At 36.1% G+C, this 18,685-nt stretch overlaps 1 protein-coding gene across 2 annotated transcripts in view; it reads right to left on the reverse strand.

Annotated features, from left to right (window-relative positions):
* Positions 1-18,685, reverse strand: part of myo1g (myosin IG) — a 46,477-nt gene that overhangs the window by 25,872 nt on the left and 1,920 nt on the right. The window contains exons 2-14 of one of the 2 annotated variants that reach the window (XM_057828043.1): positions 17,566-17,774; positions 17,070-17,163; positions 15,163-15,328; positions 15,027-15,080; positions 14,839-14,934; positions 13,337-13,453; positions 13,059-13,265; positions 12,180-12,325; positions 11,994-12,108; positions 11,749-11,919; positions 9,978-10,048; positions 3,084-3,158; positions 2,843-2,975 (exon numbers count right to left, since the gene is read on the reverse strand). In XM_057828043.1, coding sequence (XP_057684026.1) covers positions 2,843-2,975; positions 3,084-3,158; positions 9,978-10,048; positions 11,749-11,919; positions 11,994-12,108; positions 12,180-12,325; positions 13,059-13,265; positions 13,337-13,453; positions 14,839-14,934; positions 15,027-15,080; positions 15,163-15,328; positions 17,070-17,163; positions 17,566-17,774 — 1,654 coding nt within the window. The remainder of the gene's footprint in view (positions 1-2,842; positions 2,976-3,083; positions 3,159-9,977; positions 10,049-11,748; positions 11,920-11,993; positions 12,109-12,179; positions 12,326-13,058; positions 13,266-13,336; positions 13,454-14,838; positions 14,935-15,026; positions 15,081-15,162; positions 15,329-17,069; positions 17,164-17,565; positions 17,775-18,685) is intronic. The other variant, XM_057828045.1, reaches the window with a different exon arrangement.

Genomic DNA, 18,685 nt, shown 5'->3' on the forward strand with positions numbered 1-18,685 from the left:
TGCAGGTTAGCAAGTATAATGTTATGCTAACTCTGATGTAGGTCGGACTTTTAGTAGCTAAATTTGTGGTGTTTCCCCCACTTCGACAACATTGACGTCTTTTTACATGACTGACAGTGGCTGCTGCTGGCCGGAAAAAAAAAAAAAACAACTTTTATTATCCCTCCTCTTCGAAGGTGGCGGAGGAGGCGGCGTGTTGTCAACATGAATCTGTCAGGGCTGTGTGAGTATGTGTGTGTTTCTTTGTGGCGGGACGGGGGCGGGAGCTTCAACTCATCAGCCAATCAAACGTGCATTTCAGGGGGAAAAAATGGTCCGGCACATTCAGCAAGTGAAAAGGGATAAATCTAAGGCTGAACTCTTTATGTAATGCAAATAAGATAAAACTTGTTGGGGACAATTTGAGCATCCTGAAAAGTTGGTAGTGTATGTCCCCAGCGACCCTATGCAAACCTACGCCCTTGCTATCTACCGTAATTTTCGGACTATAGGCCGCTACTTTTTCACTTAAATTTTGAATCTTGCAGCTTACAGTCCAGTGCGGCTTATTTTATTTATTTGGGTTAATAGGTAACACTTTATTTGACAGCGGCCCATAAGACCGTCATAATTATGACATGACACTGTCATGGATATTAATGAATGCTTATGACAGATGTCATTAAGTATCATCCAGCAAATTATGTCACTAACACCATTAATGTCCAGCTCTGATCTTTTATATCCATTCAAAAGTGAGATCATTTGCTGGATGACACAAAATGATATCAGTCATAAGCATTCATTAATGTTCATGGCACTGTCATGTCATTATTATGATGGTCTTATGACCGTTTTATGGCACCACTGTCATAAAACGTGTTACCAAATACCATAGCTAGCAATTAATGAAACAACTGGAACAGTAACTGAAGAAATAAGTAGCACAGAACATGAATTTTGATTGTTATTTATATCTGTAGCGCTACAATGCATGCTAGAATGCGTGTTGAATGACAACAGTGTTGATAGCAGGTGCCAGCAGAGCTTATCTGTCTCTCCCAATGAGCAGTGATGGCAAAAACGAAGATTCTTGAAGCAATGAAGCTTTGCAACCAACTGGTTCAAAGCTTCATGGTGCTTCATTTGGTCTGAGTCTTATGATGCCACTGTCAAATAAAGTTTTACAGGTTAATATCTTTTGGCGTAAATATCCCATAATACAGTGAGCGCACCTACGGTTTATAGTCCAGTGCAGCTCATCTATGAACAAATGCCATTTTGGGGTCAAATTTGGTGGGTGGCAGCTTATAGTTAGGTGTGCCATATAGTCCAAAAATTATGGTAATTCTTTGTGTTTTCCCTCCATACCACCCTCCTGTTTTCCCTTTTCTCATTTATTCCCTTGAGGGGAGGTTTTCCCACTTCCACCTTCTTATTTACTCTTCTTATTCAATTTCTTGTGTTTTTTTCCCACTCTGCCACCAGTTTTTCCCCTTTTCCTAACTAGTTCCTTGCGTTTTTTTGCTCTTCCTTCCAATAGTTTATCCATCAACTTACTACTACTACAAAGTACTATATTTTTCCCTCTTCCTGTTTTCTCTTTTCTAATTCATTGTAGTTTTTTTCCCCTTCTTCCACCTGATTGTTTTCAAATTTCCTATCTAATTCCTTGTGTGCTTCTAACACACAGCAGAGAACCTTTCGGTGGCTTCACATACTCTCAACCCACAGCAGGAAGAGAAAACGTCAAGCCGCATGCAAGCCTTCAAACACAGCCACGGTTGTACTGTATGTCACCGTCATGTATGGTGATGAACAGCCTTTACGTCGGCAGCCTCAGAATAGCACAGTGACTCATTCCGTTTTTAAAGGGAAATGCATCAACTAAATGGCAACTTCAGTTTAAACATATTAACTTTAGCAGGGATGTTTTTCTTTTTACAGCTTAGGAAAAAATGCTCAAACTAATTACTGTAATTTTCGGATTATAAGGCACACCTGACTATAAACCGTCACCCACCAAATTTGACATGAAAATGGCCTTTTTTTTCATAAATAAGCCACACTAGAATAAGCCGCAGCTGTCCTCACTGTATTATGGGATATTTACAACAAAAATGGTAACCGGTAAAACTTTATTTGACAGTGGTATCATAAGAATGTCTGAGACCAAATGAACCACCATGAAGCTTCATTGCTTCAAGAAGCTTCATTTGGTCATCACTGCTCCCTTGGGGGAGACAGACAACCTCTGCTGCCACATGCTATCAACTCTGTTGTCATCCAACATGCCTCTTAGCATGCACTGCAGCGCTACAGAGGTAAATACCAATCAAAATTCATGTTCTGTGCTAATTATTTCTTCAGTTACTGTTCCACTTGTTTCATTAATTGCGAGCTATGGTATTTAGTAACACTTTATTTGACAGTTGAGCCATAAAACTTTCATAAGACCATCATAATTATGACATGATACTTCAATGAGCCTTAATGAATGCCAATGACAGATGTCATTTTGTGTCATCCGGCAAATTATCTCACTTTTGAATAGATGTAAAAGATCCGAGCTCAACATAAACGGAGTTAGTGACATAATTTGCCGGATGATACTTAATGACATCTGTCATAAGCGTTCATCAATGCCCATGATAGTGTCATGTCATAATAATGACCGTCTTATAGCAGTCTTATGATGCCACAGTCAAATAAAGTGTTACCTATTAACCCAAATAAATCAACAAATAAGCAACAAATCAGTCGCAGGATTCAAAACGGGGGGAAAAAGTAGCGGCTTATGGTCCTGAAATTACGGTATGTGAAAGAACTAATCATATTGTCTTTTCTATGGCTTAGAACTAACCTTGCATGCCAATTTTTCCACTAACGCCACAATGGAGTTTTTGAACAGAGTGGCTGCTGTAAGTGGTCGCTTGGTGACCTCTGTGATGCCCAGTTGACCGTCTGGCCACATTTCCTTCATGACTGTATTGGAGCTTTGAACAAGAGCACAAAAAACGGGAAAAAATATTTTTAATAGGCGAGCAGAGGCTTGACTTGGCCCAGTTACTGAAGCGCTGCAACAATGGTGGTGTATTTAGCACCTGTTGTACATGAGGCGCTTGAAATCTTGGAAAAGCAGGTCTCTGTTTTTGTCCAAAAAGCCCTCCACGGAATATCTGTAATAGGCAGAGAGGGAAAAAGAGAGCGTAATCAAGTCTTTATGGCCAAAAGTAGTTCAGATCAATGTGGGAGGTATCACTGAAGAGGACTTAAACAAGAATCAAGATGACAGAAAGTCATATCATTACGCAGTGAGTGACTTCATTCTTGGTTCCAAATGACTCAGTGCACTAAAACGTTGCTGCTTAGCAGATTTAAAAAGCAGGAACACATTTCGTATTTGGAGTGGCCAAAAAATAGGCAACTGTGTATAAATATTTGATGAAAAATTATACAACAGTTGTGACAGCTCTCACTTCATTTTAAATCACTATTAACAGACCAGTCAGAAATGTTAAATGCATCACATTTCAACATAACATGATATATAATAATCTACTAGTACTTGTGAGTGGTTTTAAATTTTAAGACTAATTTAAGCTTGAAACATTCATTGTTATGTTATAATCAATTGTTTTTAGTAACCATTTTATTTATTCGCCACAAGTGTATGGTGTGTGCTCATTCAAACCCCTCCTTTTTTATTTATTCAGTTTTTAATTCTTATATTATCTATTTTTTCATTAAAATTCAAAAATGAAAAAGTGTTTTATTCTTTTGTTATTTTAAAACATTCTTTTAAGAAAGGGCAAACAACTAGATATTTTCAGATTTTTGGGGGGATATAGGACTACATAAATGCTATTAAAAATTTCATTTTTGCAAAAAAAAAAAAAAAAACATGAGGTCGATACACATGATTTACAGTTTTTGCGGTTAATGGGGACCAGAACCCAGCGCAATAGGTTTAAAACTCCGAAGTAGTGCCCCCACCCCTCAAAAAAAAAAAACATGTTTTTTTTCACTTCCCCCCCCCCAAACCATAATTAAAAAAATAAAAACTTTCATGTATATGGCAGCAAACATAGACAAGACTGAAAAAGCCGTTTCTGCTCTTGCACTCCTCTTTAAAAGAAACTGCTGTATTTTAAGCCAAAACAACTGTTGTGTTTGATAGAACAATATGTCTATATGCTGCCATAGCAGATTCATGGTGCATTAAGCATCCATACTATTTCTAATCTGTCCGTTTTACCCTGGAACCCCCTGTTTACAGACGTCGCACAACCGCTTTTGTTTCAACCTACCCATAAAAAGAAGTAATTATATTTCTTATTGAAAATGTCTGCCATTTTTAGCTTAGAATCATTAATCGATGTCTAATATTTAGTTTAAAAAAAAAAAAGAGACTTAAAAAAATTATTCACTTGCATATTTTAAGCTTTCAAACAAATTACGTCACAACGAAAAAATTGCTGTTTGTAAAAAAGTCACGGATATCTACCTCATAACTATCGCTTAAATGTATTTTTTTCATTACTGTCGCATTTTCCCGAATATTTTAGATGATAAATAATGGATCCAAACAAAGAAAAGTTAAAAAAAAAAAAAAAAAAAACGTCTAAAAGGGTAAATATATGAAAATGAAAATCTCGACCACTCCTTGATGTCTGCGATTTGTGCATCGCGACCCTTGTTATATTACCATGTTTCGTCCATGAAATCTGCCAAAAATCCGGCTGTGGCCATTCATAGCTGTGTCTTGACACTCGGTGATACATGCTACATGGATTTTTTGGATCGAAAAAAATTAAGTACGTGATAATATCTCGTTAAAATCGTGGCGTCTTTAATTCTGCTCTCGCGTGCTCTCACCTCCAGTTAGGGTTTTGATGTTTAATTTTTTTTTTTTTAAATGCCCTCCTGTTCAAAATTTTTCTTCCCCCAGAAATTTGAGATTTTAAGCTTTCTAATGATGTATCACACATGCATATACGAAATTTTTTAAATTTGGCCAAATTGGGGGTCTCAGAGCGGAACTTCAAGTCGCCTGAGTGTATTCCGCCAAATATATATATTAATAAATGGTTTTTAAGCACTTCAAATTTGTTAATTATGATCAATTTTAAACATCTTACTGCCCCACCGTATTATTTTTTTAACAAAAGTAGAAAAATCTTTGTCTTTATTAAAAGCTTCATTGAGTGAGTCCACTCAAATCTGCTCAAGCTGCTCACTTACAATGAATTGCCACAGCAACTGTTTAACAAGTGATGATCGAAGCATGCAGCACTTTGAAGTTTCGGGTTCCAAGTGTCTCTAGCAAGATCAAACCTTCATGTCTGTCAATCATCGTTAACTTTAATAAGCAACTCCAGTGCATTGCCTGATCAAGAAAAGCGGCAGGAGTGAGAGTGAGAGACTACGTGATCGGATTGGGAGAGCTCTATAAAATACTGCTTTTTTTTTTTTTTTTTTTTTTTTTAATAATTGAAAAAAAAAATCCGCGATGGGCTGAGGGCGCAAAGTTTGAAGCGTGAAGTAGCGAGGGATCACTGTACTGTACTTTGTGGGCCTCACAAAATAACCTGGCGGACCAGCTCATGCAACCAGACCATGGGTTTGACACCCATGATGTAGTATCAGCATACTGTATATGGTCTTTGTTCAATAAAAACAATATATGTCAATTATGACTATATAAAATATTGTTTTTGTGATATGTGGCTAACCTGAACACTCAGTATTCGTGTGCTGTGGTAGTTATCAAAGTACCTCAGATTGCTACAAACTTTCGTACTTTGCAAAGGTTTGAAGGAAGAAGAAGACATTTTCTCTAAACTGAGAAGCAGAAGGAGCAGTTGAAAAACAAGAACGAGTCTTGGCATTAACTTAAAAGGACAGAAAGAAGGTCAGATGCTCTCCGGAGATGAGACGATGGCTTCAACTGAGAAAAAGTGAAGGTCGAGGTTGACATTTAGAAGCCACCTGATGTAGACGTGAGATTTTCAGACATTGCATGTGATCCATTCGACCATCCTGGGATAAACGCTGCAGAGAATTCCAACGGAGTGCAAAGGATTCATCAGGTAAAAGAACGGATGAAGTAGGTCATAGCCTGCTGTGTGTTTAGACAGCGCTGGGGTTTGAAGGCTATTTTTTTTCCTCGGAGGGGGTGGGCGTTATATTTAGACATAGTGCAGCTTGGCTCAGATGAGATGAGATGAGACGGAGGGTGCGCGGCACCAGCCAGGAAGAGTGACATCTCATGGGGAGTGACCTGGACGCGGCCCTGACACTGCTGACGGGGACAAATATCCATCACCCACACATTCCAGTGGGCCGTAATGATGCCGGATGCTGAAATTTACCTTATTTTTCAGACTATAAGTCGCACCTGTATATAAGTCGCAGCCACCAAAGAATGCACAATGAAAAGGAATGGTAAATGCAGAGTGCTTATAGAGTATCTATATGAACTGTTGTTATAATGACACTGTACAATAACCCATTACTAGAGGCGTGCGAAATTTCCGATTCTTAAATTATTCGCGATTCGGCCGTGGAAGATTCGAGAACGATTCACAAATATCCAAATTCCGATTATTGAATTATACCAGGTAAAGGGGAAGTAAAACACAGTCGGAAGAAATGAGGAACGGACCGAGAGTAAATATCATGTTCAACTCATGCTGCTAGATAAAAAAACAATCATACCTGACTGCGGCTGACAGCCGCTACAAACAACGCCCAGTTGCTAGTTGCTACATACATACGGCTACAGTAAATATAATATATACGTAGAACTAGATGCAAAATGACAGACAACGTCGGTGTCAGAACATGTATTATTGAACAGATATGTGAAATGACAGACTTTCCGGCGTAAGTAAACAGCCGCCATCTTAAAGCAGTAGACCTCTCTAGAAGGCTCTTTTGTAGCGAACCTAATTAACTTTTTATCTAAAATACTCCTAAATCGGCAGAATCTTGTCTTGAACCTATCTTTAAATGATGAAATAGTTTTAAAACTTTGACAAAAGTAGACATAAGGGAAATTATGGAGTAACGGGAGCAATTTTAACAACTGTCACAGTTGATTCACAACATTAAATTAATTGAATGTAGTTTGAAGCTGCTGATACAGAATGGCGACTGGAGTTTTTTTGTTTACTGTTATTTTTGTATATTTGTTTACTGTTATATGTTAACTTGATACTGAAATAGTAGTTTGGTGTAGCCTGAGGATTTTTGAACAATTTAAAAAAAAAAAAAAAAAAAAAAAGGAGGTGGGAGCATCAATAATCGTTTTATAATCGAATCGAAGCCTCTGAATCATAATCGTAATCGAATCGTTCGGTGCCCAAAGATTCCCAGCTCTACCCATTACATAACTACATTAAGCTAAAGAAATACAAAAAAAAAATCTTTGAATTCCGGTAAGAGAAACAGAAAAATTACAGAAATAAAGCATTATTAGTCCGAAGAGCACTAGTGCCCTCTAGTGGAGAAAATAGTTTCTAGTTTGAATCGTGAATGGTTCCTTCATAATTACTATTATGAAATTAAAAGGATCATATCTCCAGTTTTCCTTAGTCAATCGGTGCCAAATAAAGAGAGGTTCGAATCTGTGCTTTCGAGTTGAGGCCAGCGCTCTATATCAAATAGTTTATTTTTTATGGCACTTAAAAGACGCCATGTGATTTAACAGGCTGGTGTTATCATTGAACAGCAAGCTTGCATCTGATTGGTGTAATGAAGTCATGTGATTTTTGTTGCGACGTCGCATTGGTGAAATTGGTAACCCTACTAACAGGCTAAATAGGTACCTGTTACATAACATTTTAAAAGTTTTCGATAATTATAGCCTAAAAAACATAATATGCTGTCGGCGGTTAGAGTAAAAAAAAAAAAATTACATATAAGTCACACTAATGTATAAGTCGCAGGCCCAACAAAACTATGAAAAAAGTGCAACTTATAGTCCAGAAAATATGGTACTCAAATTGGCTATGATTGACTAATTTGCTGCCATTGACAGCACTAAAAGTCCCAATGCATAGTCCCAAAGTCCCAATCCGTTGGACTGGGAGGGGCTGGCAGCGCTCGTTCAATCAATTATCATTAATTTGGATGAATTTGATACTATAATGGACATCTATCTTCATCAATGGCATTCAAATAAATGTTCCATACAAAAAGAAGTTTCGTTTTTTTATGTTTTCGAGCAATTCCACTAACCTTTTTCAACATTAAGTCATAAAACCTCAACAAATTTTATTTGAATGTTCCTTCACGACCGCCTTTGCCTCGAACGTGTCTGCATCCTCCTCCCTGATGTGTTGGCAAGATAAATGAACGTCCTTCCCCTCTGGAGATTGAGGGCGGAACACGTGAGCAGCGCAATTCTCCGGAAAGCAAATCTACAGTCGTGCTGACGGCCAGAGGCCCCATCTGGCCTTGGTGACATTTAGCATCAGTAAAGGTATTAAGGTAGCAGCAGGGGCGATTGACGGTGATGTCCGATCCATTTGAACTGGGATATTATCAAAATGAATAAATACAACTTTCAAAACGTGGGTATGTTGTGTTGGATGTTAGTTTAAAAAAAACTGTTAAGAAAATAAATTAAAAAGTTTCAATAGAATGAAAAAAATGTTAAAAATCAGTTAAAAACCATTTTAAATGAATAAATTGAACACTTTAAAGAAAATAATACAAATTTAAAAACATGCATGCTCTGTGAAAATGACTCCATAAAAATGATTAAAATAAATTCATTAAAAAATATTGTAAAAAATACAAAATTGTGTTAAATTTCAGTGTAAAAAAACCTACAAAAATACAAATTCAAAACCATGCATTTATTGCATGAGATGTTCACGAAACAGTTAAGAAAATGAACAAATTAAAAAATTTCAAGAGAATGAAAACATGTTGAAAATCAGTTCAAAACAATTTTAAATGAATAAATTAAAAACTTCAAATAAAATTTTTTAAAAATACAAATTTAAAAACATGCATACGCTGTGAAAAATGACTCCATAAAAGGTATTAATTAAAATTCATTAAAAAAGTTCTTTTTTAAATACAAAATTAAATTGTGTTAAATTTCAGTGTAAAAAATCTACAAAAAATAAATTAAAAATGGAAAATATATTTTTTTTAATACAAATTCAAAATCATGCATTTATTGCATTCGATGTTAACAAAACAGTTAAGAAAATGAACAAATTAAAAAATGAAAAATTTCAATAGAATGAAAAAACGTTAAAAAAACAGTAAAAAAAAAAAAAAAAATTTTTAAATGAATAAATTAAACACTTTAAATAAAATTCTTTTTTTAAAAATACAAATTTAAAAATATGCATACGCTGTGAAAAATGACTCCATAAAAGGTTTTAATTAAAATTCATGAAAAATGAAATTTAAAAAAAATACTAAATTAAATTGTGTTAAATCTTTCTGTAAAAATGAATTAAAAATGGGGGGAAAAATTGTTAATAAAAATTCAAAAACATGCATTTATTGCATTAAATTTTAGTTTGAAAAATACATTAATTCAAATAATAAATTCAGTTAAACCATTTTAGTTATCACATTAATTTATATATATACATATTACACACAATACCTCACAATGTCAAACCAAACAGAGCATTAATATTAATAACTCATCGCACGGCAATAATGTCAATAGACATCCTATCCATTTGAACTGGGAGGGCTGGCAGCATCGTCAATGGCACTGAAACATAATCATTCATTGGCAGCCATGTGCATCAACTTCATGCTTCGGACTTAAAATTTCAGACCATACTCACATTTAAAAATTCAGCCCAAAGCACTGAAAACGTTGCTCTAAACTGTTTCTGCTGCAAATGTCCTAAACTGACCTCTTAATAGGATCATATGGATTACGAGGCAGAACCCTGCCACTTTTTCAGCCCGGCCCAAAACAAGGAGATACAGTACACTCTAAACGGGTGACTCACGTGACATCCCCAGCATAGTGGCGGATTCGGAAATGCTTCTGAAAGTCCATGGTTTTGTCGGTAGGGTTGAGCTGGAATGTGAAGATGAAATATAGTAAGATAGTGGCGGTGAAATTTATTTTTTTTTACTAAATGTCAATAGAAAATATGTAAAGGTTGAGCAGAAGAGGTTGTTTCAAGTCAGAATGAGGGCAAATTAGTAGGGAAATTCTGCTCTCTACTGGTAGAAACTTAGAATTACAATAAGAGCGTTGTCCCGTTATCTGGCATTGAAGGATGAGGTTTCCGGATTAATGACGGTGATGGACGATCAGTCCGGAGGAGAATGGAGGTTGATTGGTGTCTTTATTATTTAATTTAAAAAATTTTTAAAAAGTTGCTTCAATCAAAAAAAAAAAAGTCACTTCAATTAAAAAAAAAAATTGTTTGAATGCAAAGATAAATTTCAGACTAAAAAAAAAAACATTTGAAAACTTTTTTTTATCTTTATTTTTTTTATTATTATTAAAGTGAAGTAGTTTTTTTATTGAAACACCTTTTTTGATTGAAGTAATGTTGATCTGCGTTTGGGCCACATTTAGGCTAGGACATTTGTGTCTTTATTATTCAATCGAAAAATAAGTTGCTTCAAACAAAAATAAATATTTTCAAACGAAAAATCACATCATTAAAAAAAAAAGTTTTTCAATCATACAAAAAATAGTTTTTGAACGCGCAAAAATATTCGAGACACAAAATTTGCATTTTAACACTTGATTTTTCATTAAAAATGTTTTCTTTGATTGAAGCAATCCTTTTTGTTTTGGGGCCTTATTACGATTAGGACCTTTGTGTCTAAATCATCCAATCCACAAAAAAGTTTCTTCAATCAAAAAAAATATTTTCAATCAAAGAAAAAATTTCATTTGCAAAAATAAAATTGCCACTTGTCACTCAAACATGTCTGACCAATAGCGAAGTCCAATTTTTGTCCCAAAATGATTCAATCAAAAAAAAAAAGGGCTTACAAAAACTTTTCCCACTTCAAATAAAAGTGTGTTCAAAACTTTTTGCACTTCAAAAAAAGGTGAGTTCAAAACCTTTTGCACTTCAATCAAAAACAAAACAAAACAAAACAAAAATTCAAATAAAAACATTTTCCAAAAAGGGAGGGCAATTTTATTTTTGCAAATGAACTGAATTTGAATTTTTTTTTTTTCCCTCTTCTTTCTTTTTTTTCTCCACCAGAGGGCAGCCGTGCTCTTTGGACGAGTAATGCTTCATTTATGATTTTTTTTTTTTGCTCTCGCAGGAATTCAATGATGTCCATATAGATAACTATGTGCTCAGAAAAAAAATACCATTGTTTAAAAAAAATCACTCAAAAATATAAGCAGTTACTCACAAAGTTACTCATTACTTGAGTATTCTTTTAACAAAACACTTTTTTACTTGTAGTTAAGTACATTTTTGGACGACTAATTTAACTTTTACTTGAGTAATATTATTTTGAAGTAACACTACTCTTACTTGAGTAAAATTTTTGGCTACTCTACCCACCTCTGCTTAGACCCCCAGCATCTACCCTAAGTTCCGCCCCTGATCATGATTCAATTAGATTAATTACAGAAAATGTGCATTTCGTCTTCCTGGTTCTTTCTGTAATAAACATCTATCGCCATCAAGTGTATTATCATGTTTCTGTGCCATTGACAGCGATAGACTTCCAATTCCATTTAGACTGGGAGGGGTGAATCGCTGTCAATGGCAGCAAACTAGCTCAAAATCTCACCTTGCGGGAGGTATAGTGAGGATGTTGTGCCAATTTAATGTCCATGCTATCCAGGCAAACAGTGTCAGTGACTTTCCCAACAGTAAGACAAGCTTCATCCAAAATGGAGATGATCCCTTTGTGTTGCTGCTCCACCAAATCAACGATGATTTGATTGTCAAAGTAGTCAATCTGCGCACACCGCCATTTTCATTTGACACCTGAAAACACGTCTGGTTGTCAGTACAGTCGTTTCATTTTCTTACATGCTGCCATTGGATTCCCTCTCGATTGTATTCGTCTTGCTCCTGTTGAAGGATCAACTCGATGAAAAGTTGCTGAAGCTTTTCGTTGCAGTAGTTGATGCAAAACTGTTCGAAACTGGTTCGAAAAGAACAAGCACAGAATCAATGTCAATCATTCATGAATTTAAAAGGATAGCTTAAGCAAACCTGTTGTTGTCAAAAATCTCAAATCCATAGATATCCAGCACTCCGATAACCGTATTTTTCCCATGAAGCACCGGGTTGTAATCTTTCACTTCAATGACGTCATTGATGCGGCCGACAATCCACCCAAAAAGTCTCTCATAGAGGGCCTGCATTGAGAAAGTAGTGAATAAAAAAGGACAACAATCATGAAATAAAAAGGTAGGGCTGTCAAAATTATCGCGTTAACGGGCCGTAATTAATTTTTTCAACTAATCACGTTAAAATATTTGACGCATTTAACGCACATGCCCCACTCAAACAGATTAAAATGACATGCTCCGCTCAAACAGATTAAAATGACAGCCCAGTGTCATGTTCACTTGTTACTTGTGTTTTTTGGTGTTTTGTCACCCTCTGCTGGTGCTTGGGTGCGACTGATTTTATGGGTTTCAGCACCATGAGCATTGTGTAATTATTGACATCAACAATGGCGAGCTGTAGTTTATTTTTTGATTGAAAATTTTACAAATTTTATTGAAACGAAAACATTAAGAAGGGTTTTCATATAAAATTTCTATAACTTGTACTAACATTTATCTTTTAGGAACTACAAGTCTTTCTATCCATGGATCGCTTTGTTTAGAATGTTAATAATGTTAATGCCATCTTGTTGATTTATTGTTATAATAAACAAATACAGTACTTATGTACCGTATGTTGAATGTATATATCCATCTTGTGTCTTATCTTTCCATTCCAACAATAATTTACAGAAAAATTTGGCATATTTTATCGATGGTTTGACTAGCGATTAATTACGATTAATTAATTTTTAAGCTGTGATTAACTCGATTAAAAATTTTAATCGTTTTACAGCCCTAAAAAAAAAATCTTCCACACCTTGCTGAAAGCATCTCGCCCAAAACACGCTTCTTCTTCTGTGTGACCCTTCTCGATGACGTCGCCCCCACCGGTGGCCACAGTGCGGTATAGCAAGCTCTTAGTGACGCTTTCGGCGTCAGTGTTGATCAACTCTGAAATGTAGTTCACAATTTCCAGGTCGGAAATTTCGACATTCTCACCATCGCTCCCAAACTCAATATTACCCTAAAAGAAACAAACACAAGTTTTAAATAGCATTCTACTAAATTAATGCAAAGGGTAATATGGAAACTTACAAGATGTAGAATGGATGCGAGAATTTGATAAATGGATTTAATTTCATCTTTGGAGAAGCCAATAACTTCCAGTGCATGAAGCACAGCTTTGTGGCTTGAGTGATCATTGTTGCAGGTCTAAGGAAGGCAAAAAAGTTGATATTCATGACTTAAATTTCCCTTCTTTTTGGCTGACGACAGATGAACAAAGCATGTACAAAGAGCATACAAAGTACAGTCAACAGGCGCTAAAGAGACGACATGGAAAATATTTATTAGTGATGAAAACGATGATTGAATTAATTATTAAGTTGATGTAGCGCTTGGCTTCACCGTGACTAAGGTGGTACATCAGGAAAGACCACCAAAATTATAATAATAAAAAAATAAAATGTATTTAATGTTAAAAATAATGCGAATGAGTAGACATGTGCCGATTACCGATGGGTGGATGAGGTGAAACTCCTGAACATTTTCCCCCTTCGAAGAAAACTAAATCGCTGGTATGGTAATACTTCAACTACAGAAAAGTTACAGATGGTCGGGCTTAGAGGAGGAAGGCCAACCAACATGTAAAACATGTTTGCCGAGGAGGCAATACCTCCAATATGATTTTGCATTTATACAAAATTAAAGGTAAGTAAACACTGTCATGAACGTTTCCCACCAGCTATGAGCGTAAACTCCAGTGTGTTTAGTGTGTCTAGCGGTGTTAAAACATTTGGTGTCTTTCTCTCTGGCAACTGTCTGTGCTGAGTAAGAGAGTGTGTATATAATGTAAACATGGTACGAGTCATAAACACGTGCTTTTTATGGAAAAACAATTCAATTATTTTTGTTCTTATGGTAATAAGGATTAGTATAATAAAGGGCTGCATTTATTTTAATTTTATTTAAAATATTTGTTTGTTTGTTTGTTTGTTTGTTTGTTTGTTTGTTTGTTTGTTTTTTTATTGTAACTTAATTTGCTAATATATTTTGGAAAGTCAAAAAGGACAAAAGTTTGTTTTTTTGTTTTTTTAACCCAGATATCTTCAAGTAACACATTTTAGAGCTGTAATTGCAATAATGTGATACCGTGACACCGTGATACTTTGGCTTAAGGTTATCATACCGTCAGAAATGAGACAAGCAAACGTCTTCCAAAAAGGTAAGAGCAGCAAATATGACAAGAGTGTTTGTAGCCTTGGCTTGACGGTGACTATGGTAGTATGATAAGGGAAGACCACAATAAAAAAAATAACAATAAGATGAAACTAATATTTCTAAAAAAACTCAAAAACTAAATATGTATTTTTTTAACACTCTGATGAAGGCGGAAGTAGTCGCCGAAACATATCAGTTAAATAAAACAACCTGAAATAATTGTCTGTGATAAAAGAAAATTCAACTAATAAATATGTATTTATTTATGTTGGAACTAAACATTATGAAGCCAAATAATTTAGGACATAACCTATAATTATTACATACTGTAAAAGTGATAAGCACTGGACTCGTATAGTAAAATATAATCCACTCACAGTTGCTGCAGCACCCTCTTTGGTATACACGTAGACACCTGGATCATTTCGCAGGTGAAACGATGCAATCATTTCATTCGCTGCTCCTCGTAAAAACTGCGAAAGCATAACAATACGCAAAACTTCTAACCCTGCTTAAAATCAGTTTATAAGAAAATGTGTTCATAAAAAAATGTATGAAACTTTACCTGGTAAAATGAATGAAAGTTCCTCTCCCCTTGTTGCTGGTTAACCACTCTGGACTTGAGGAAATCCACAACAGGCGAACAAATCGTGTTGGTACCAATTTGGAAACATTTTAAAGTTGAAAGGTTGAACTCTCACCTTCTCCAGCAAGTAGTTGTTGATGTGTCCTCCCATTGGATCGCCATTGAAATTAAAATTAATGTCCATGTACTTCCCAAAGCGGCTGGAGTTGTCGTTACGATTGGTTTTGGCGTTTCCAAAAGCCTCAAGAACACAGTTGGACTTTAGCAGTATGTTCTTCACACTGATTGGACAAGAGGTTGGTAGAGTAGCCAAAAATTATACTCAAGTAAGTCATCAAAAAATTTACTAAAGTACAAGTAGAAAAAAATATTCATTGAAAAGAATAATCAATTAAATAGTAACATTGTGAGTAACTGCTTAGAATATGATTTTTTTGTTAAATGTTTTTTTTCCTCAGCACAACGTCATCTATATGAACTGTTATTATTATACTGTGCTATAACCTATTACATGACCATATTAGGCCAAAATATGACACAAAAATCATCGAATTCAGACCAGAACAAAACTTGAGACATCATCCATACTTTAATCCTAAAACATTAGTACCGTAATTTACAGACTATAAGGCGCATCTGACTATATGACAAGTCGCCACCCGCCAAATTTGACGGCACTTGTTCATAGATAAGCTGCACCAGAGTATAAACCGCAGCTGTTCTCACCATATTATGGGATATTTACACCTGAAGATACTAACCGGTAACACTTTATTTGACAAAGGCATCATAGGACTGTCATAAGACCAAATACACCACCATTAAGCTTTGAACCAATTGGCTGCAAAGCTGAATTGCTTCAAGAAGCTTGATTTGGCCAACACTGCTCCCTTGGAGGAGTCAACCTCTGCTGCTACCTGCTGTCAACACTGTTGTCGGCCAACATGCCTCCCAGCATGCATTGCAGCGCTACAGATGTAAATAACAATCAAAATTTATGTTCTGTGCTAATTATTTCTTCAGTTACTCTTCCAGTTATTTCATTAATTGCTAGTTATCGTATTTGGTAACACTTTATTTGACAGTAGGGCCATAAGACTGCCATAAGACCATCATATATGACATGACACTGCCATGAGCATTAATGAATGCTTATGACAGATGTCATTTTGTGCCATCCAGCAAATTATCTCACTTTTGAATCGATGTAAAGATCCTAGCTGGACATAAATGGAGTTAGTAACATAATTTGCTGGAGGCCCCTAAAGACAACAGTCATAAGCATTTAATAACGCCCATGATAGTGTCACATGATAGTGTTACGTCATAATTATGACAGTCTTATTCCAGTCTTATGACGCCGCTGTCAAAGTGTTACCTATTAACCCAAATAAAATAACAAATAAGCCACACTGGACTATAAACCGCAGGTTTCAAAACGAGGGAAAAAGTGGCGGCTTATAGTCTGAGAATTACGTTAACCGTTTTATCTTAATTGTGCCTTATTGAGGTGACAATGTCAACCAATAGTGATTTGATCCCCCCCTCCCCTTTATGCACTGTCGAGTGATCAAAATCGGACTGAAATTAAATGTAATTTACTTGTGGGGGAAAAAAATCACCCGTCCAAAGAGCATGAGCGCCCTCTCGTGGCGAAAAAACTTTGTAACCATTGATTGGTATGGTGGAACATGGTTATTGTTGTGACGTCTCATTGGTGAAAATAAGAGCCTCTGTTGCTATTTCTGGCAAAAATAAAGTCAATATGTAGAATAAAGAGGAAACATGTAACGACTCTATAGTGTAGCCCAAAGTAGCGGAGTAAGAGTAGCGTTTCTTCTTCACAAATCTACTCAAGTAAATAGTATTGCGTTGAAAAACTATTCTAAGACGTACATTTTTCACAAAAACTTACTCAAGTAAATGAAACACAGTAAATGTAACGTGTTACTATTCAACTCTAGATTGGACGTCAGAAGATTACGTCAACTGTTTTTGCAATAATTCTTAATTCCGCTTTACCTTTCGACATCCGCTCTCTGACTCGGGTTTGTGATAGCGGCGATGTACTGCATGATGTATTTACTGGCTTCTGTTTTCCCGGCACCACTTTCACCTGAAAAGCAAAAAAAAATATCTGTAATTGGGTATCATATTTTTCGGACTATAAATCCCACCAGCCAAAGAATTCCCAATGAAGAAGAACATATATAAGTCACATTTCTGGGGGGGGGGGCATTTTTTTCATCTAGCAGAAGTCAAGAACAAGCATACGTTATGGTAAAAATGGTAAAATTGTGAACAACAGGCTAAATGGATATCTGTTAATGTAACATAGTAACAGTTATTCAGATAACAATTGCTTAAACAACACAACCAAACAATTTCACTGCTGTCAGAGTGAAAAAAAACATTAGTTGCACTTGAGTACAAGTCGCAGTCCAAGGAAAACTAAAAAAAAAGTGCGACTTATAGTGCAGAAAATAAAGTATTTTTTCAAAACGGTTTAGGAACAAACCTGAAATGACGATACAAGTGTCTTTAGCTCGTCTCTTCATGGCCTTATAGGCAGCGTCGGATACTGCGTAGAGGTGAGGTGGGTTTTCATACAGTTCGCGACCGCGGTATGCGTTGATGGCATCCTTGCCGTAGATGTCCATTTGTTTGTAGGGATTGACAGACACCACCACATCGCCGATATAGGTGTATATACGACCCTTTTCGAACCTGTCCATAAACAAAAGATGAAGTTGGGAATTACTGGTACATGGATCTGGATAGTTGCATCGTTTGATTTCGCAACGTTCCAATCAAGTTTTTGGAAACTCAAGACATCGATTAACATGGTATTCTTTAATGTATGCCGTTTAAGAGAAAAAAAAATTCAAATCTAGGAATTGTTTCAGGAAGTAAAATCGTCAAAAATTGCTCTGTATTTTCAATGGTGCTAGAACAGGGGTCCCAAACCTGCAGCCTAAGGAAAACAAGTGAGCCCGGCAGGACAATATTTCGTGGCCCCCAGTTAACATCAAAGTTAGTTAGTGTAGTCCCCGTCACGTCCACGCCGCACAGCCCAGACCGTTTGACCGGTCGCCACCATTCGAACATCAAAATGACCAGAATTTTCGCACGACGTAGGGAATTTTTCGAATCACCCGCAAAATTTTCCGTTCACCTGTAACTTCGGGTTTTCTGGGAAAAATAATCATTCACACTGTATGTAGTCCTCCAATTTTTGACCAAATTGCATAATTTACACATCAATAATTCTAGGACGGTAAGGGGCATAAAAGTTCTTAATTTGCCAACAACCTACATTTCCCCCAAAATTCGCCAAAAACTGTCCCATTCATTTCCAATGGGACGCCGTTGACAGCCATGTGTGTCCAAATTTCCCATTCACTTTCAATGGCAGGAAAACCTAGGTCCTTGTGATTTTTGACCATTTACCATGACAGCCCATTGACTGGGGCCCAAGTAAGTCAATGCCATTGACAGCCATGCACGTCAATGCCAATGACTGCCATGTACGTCCAAATTTCCCATTAATTTTCAATGGCTTAAAAACCTGTGTGGTTGTGATTTTTCCCCAAAAAAATCTTACCATTACAGCCTATTGACATTCAATTGGCAACCAA

Source organism: Corythoichthys intestinalis, chromosome 22 (genome assembly GCF_030265065.1).
Source record: "Corythoichthys intestinalis isolate RoL2023-P3 chromosome 22, ASM3026506v1, whole genome shotgun sequence".
NCBI lineage: Eukaryota > Metazoa > Chordata > Actinopteri > Syngnathiformes > Syngnathidae > Corythoichthys > Corythoichthys intestinalis.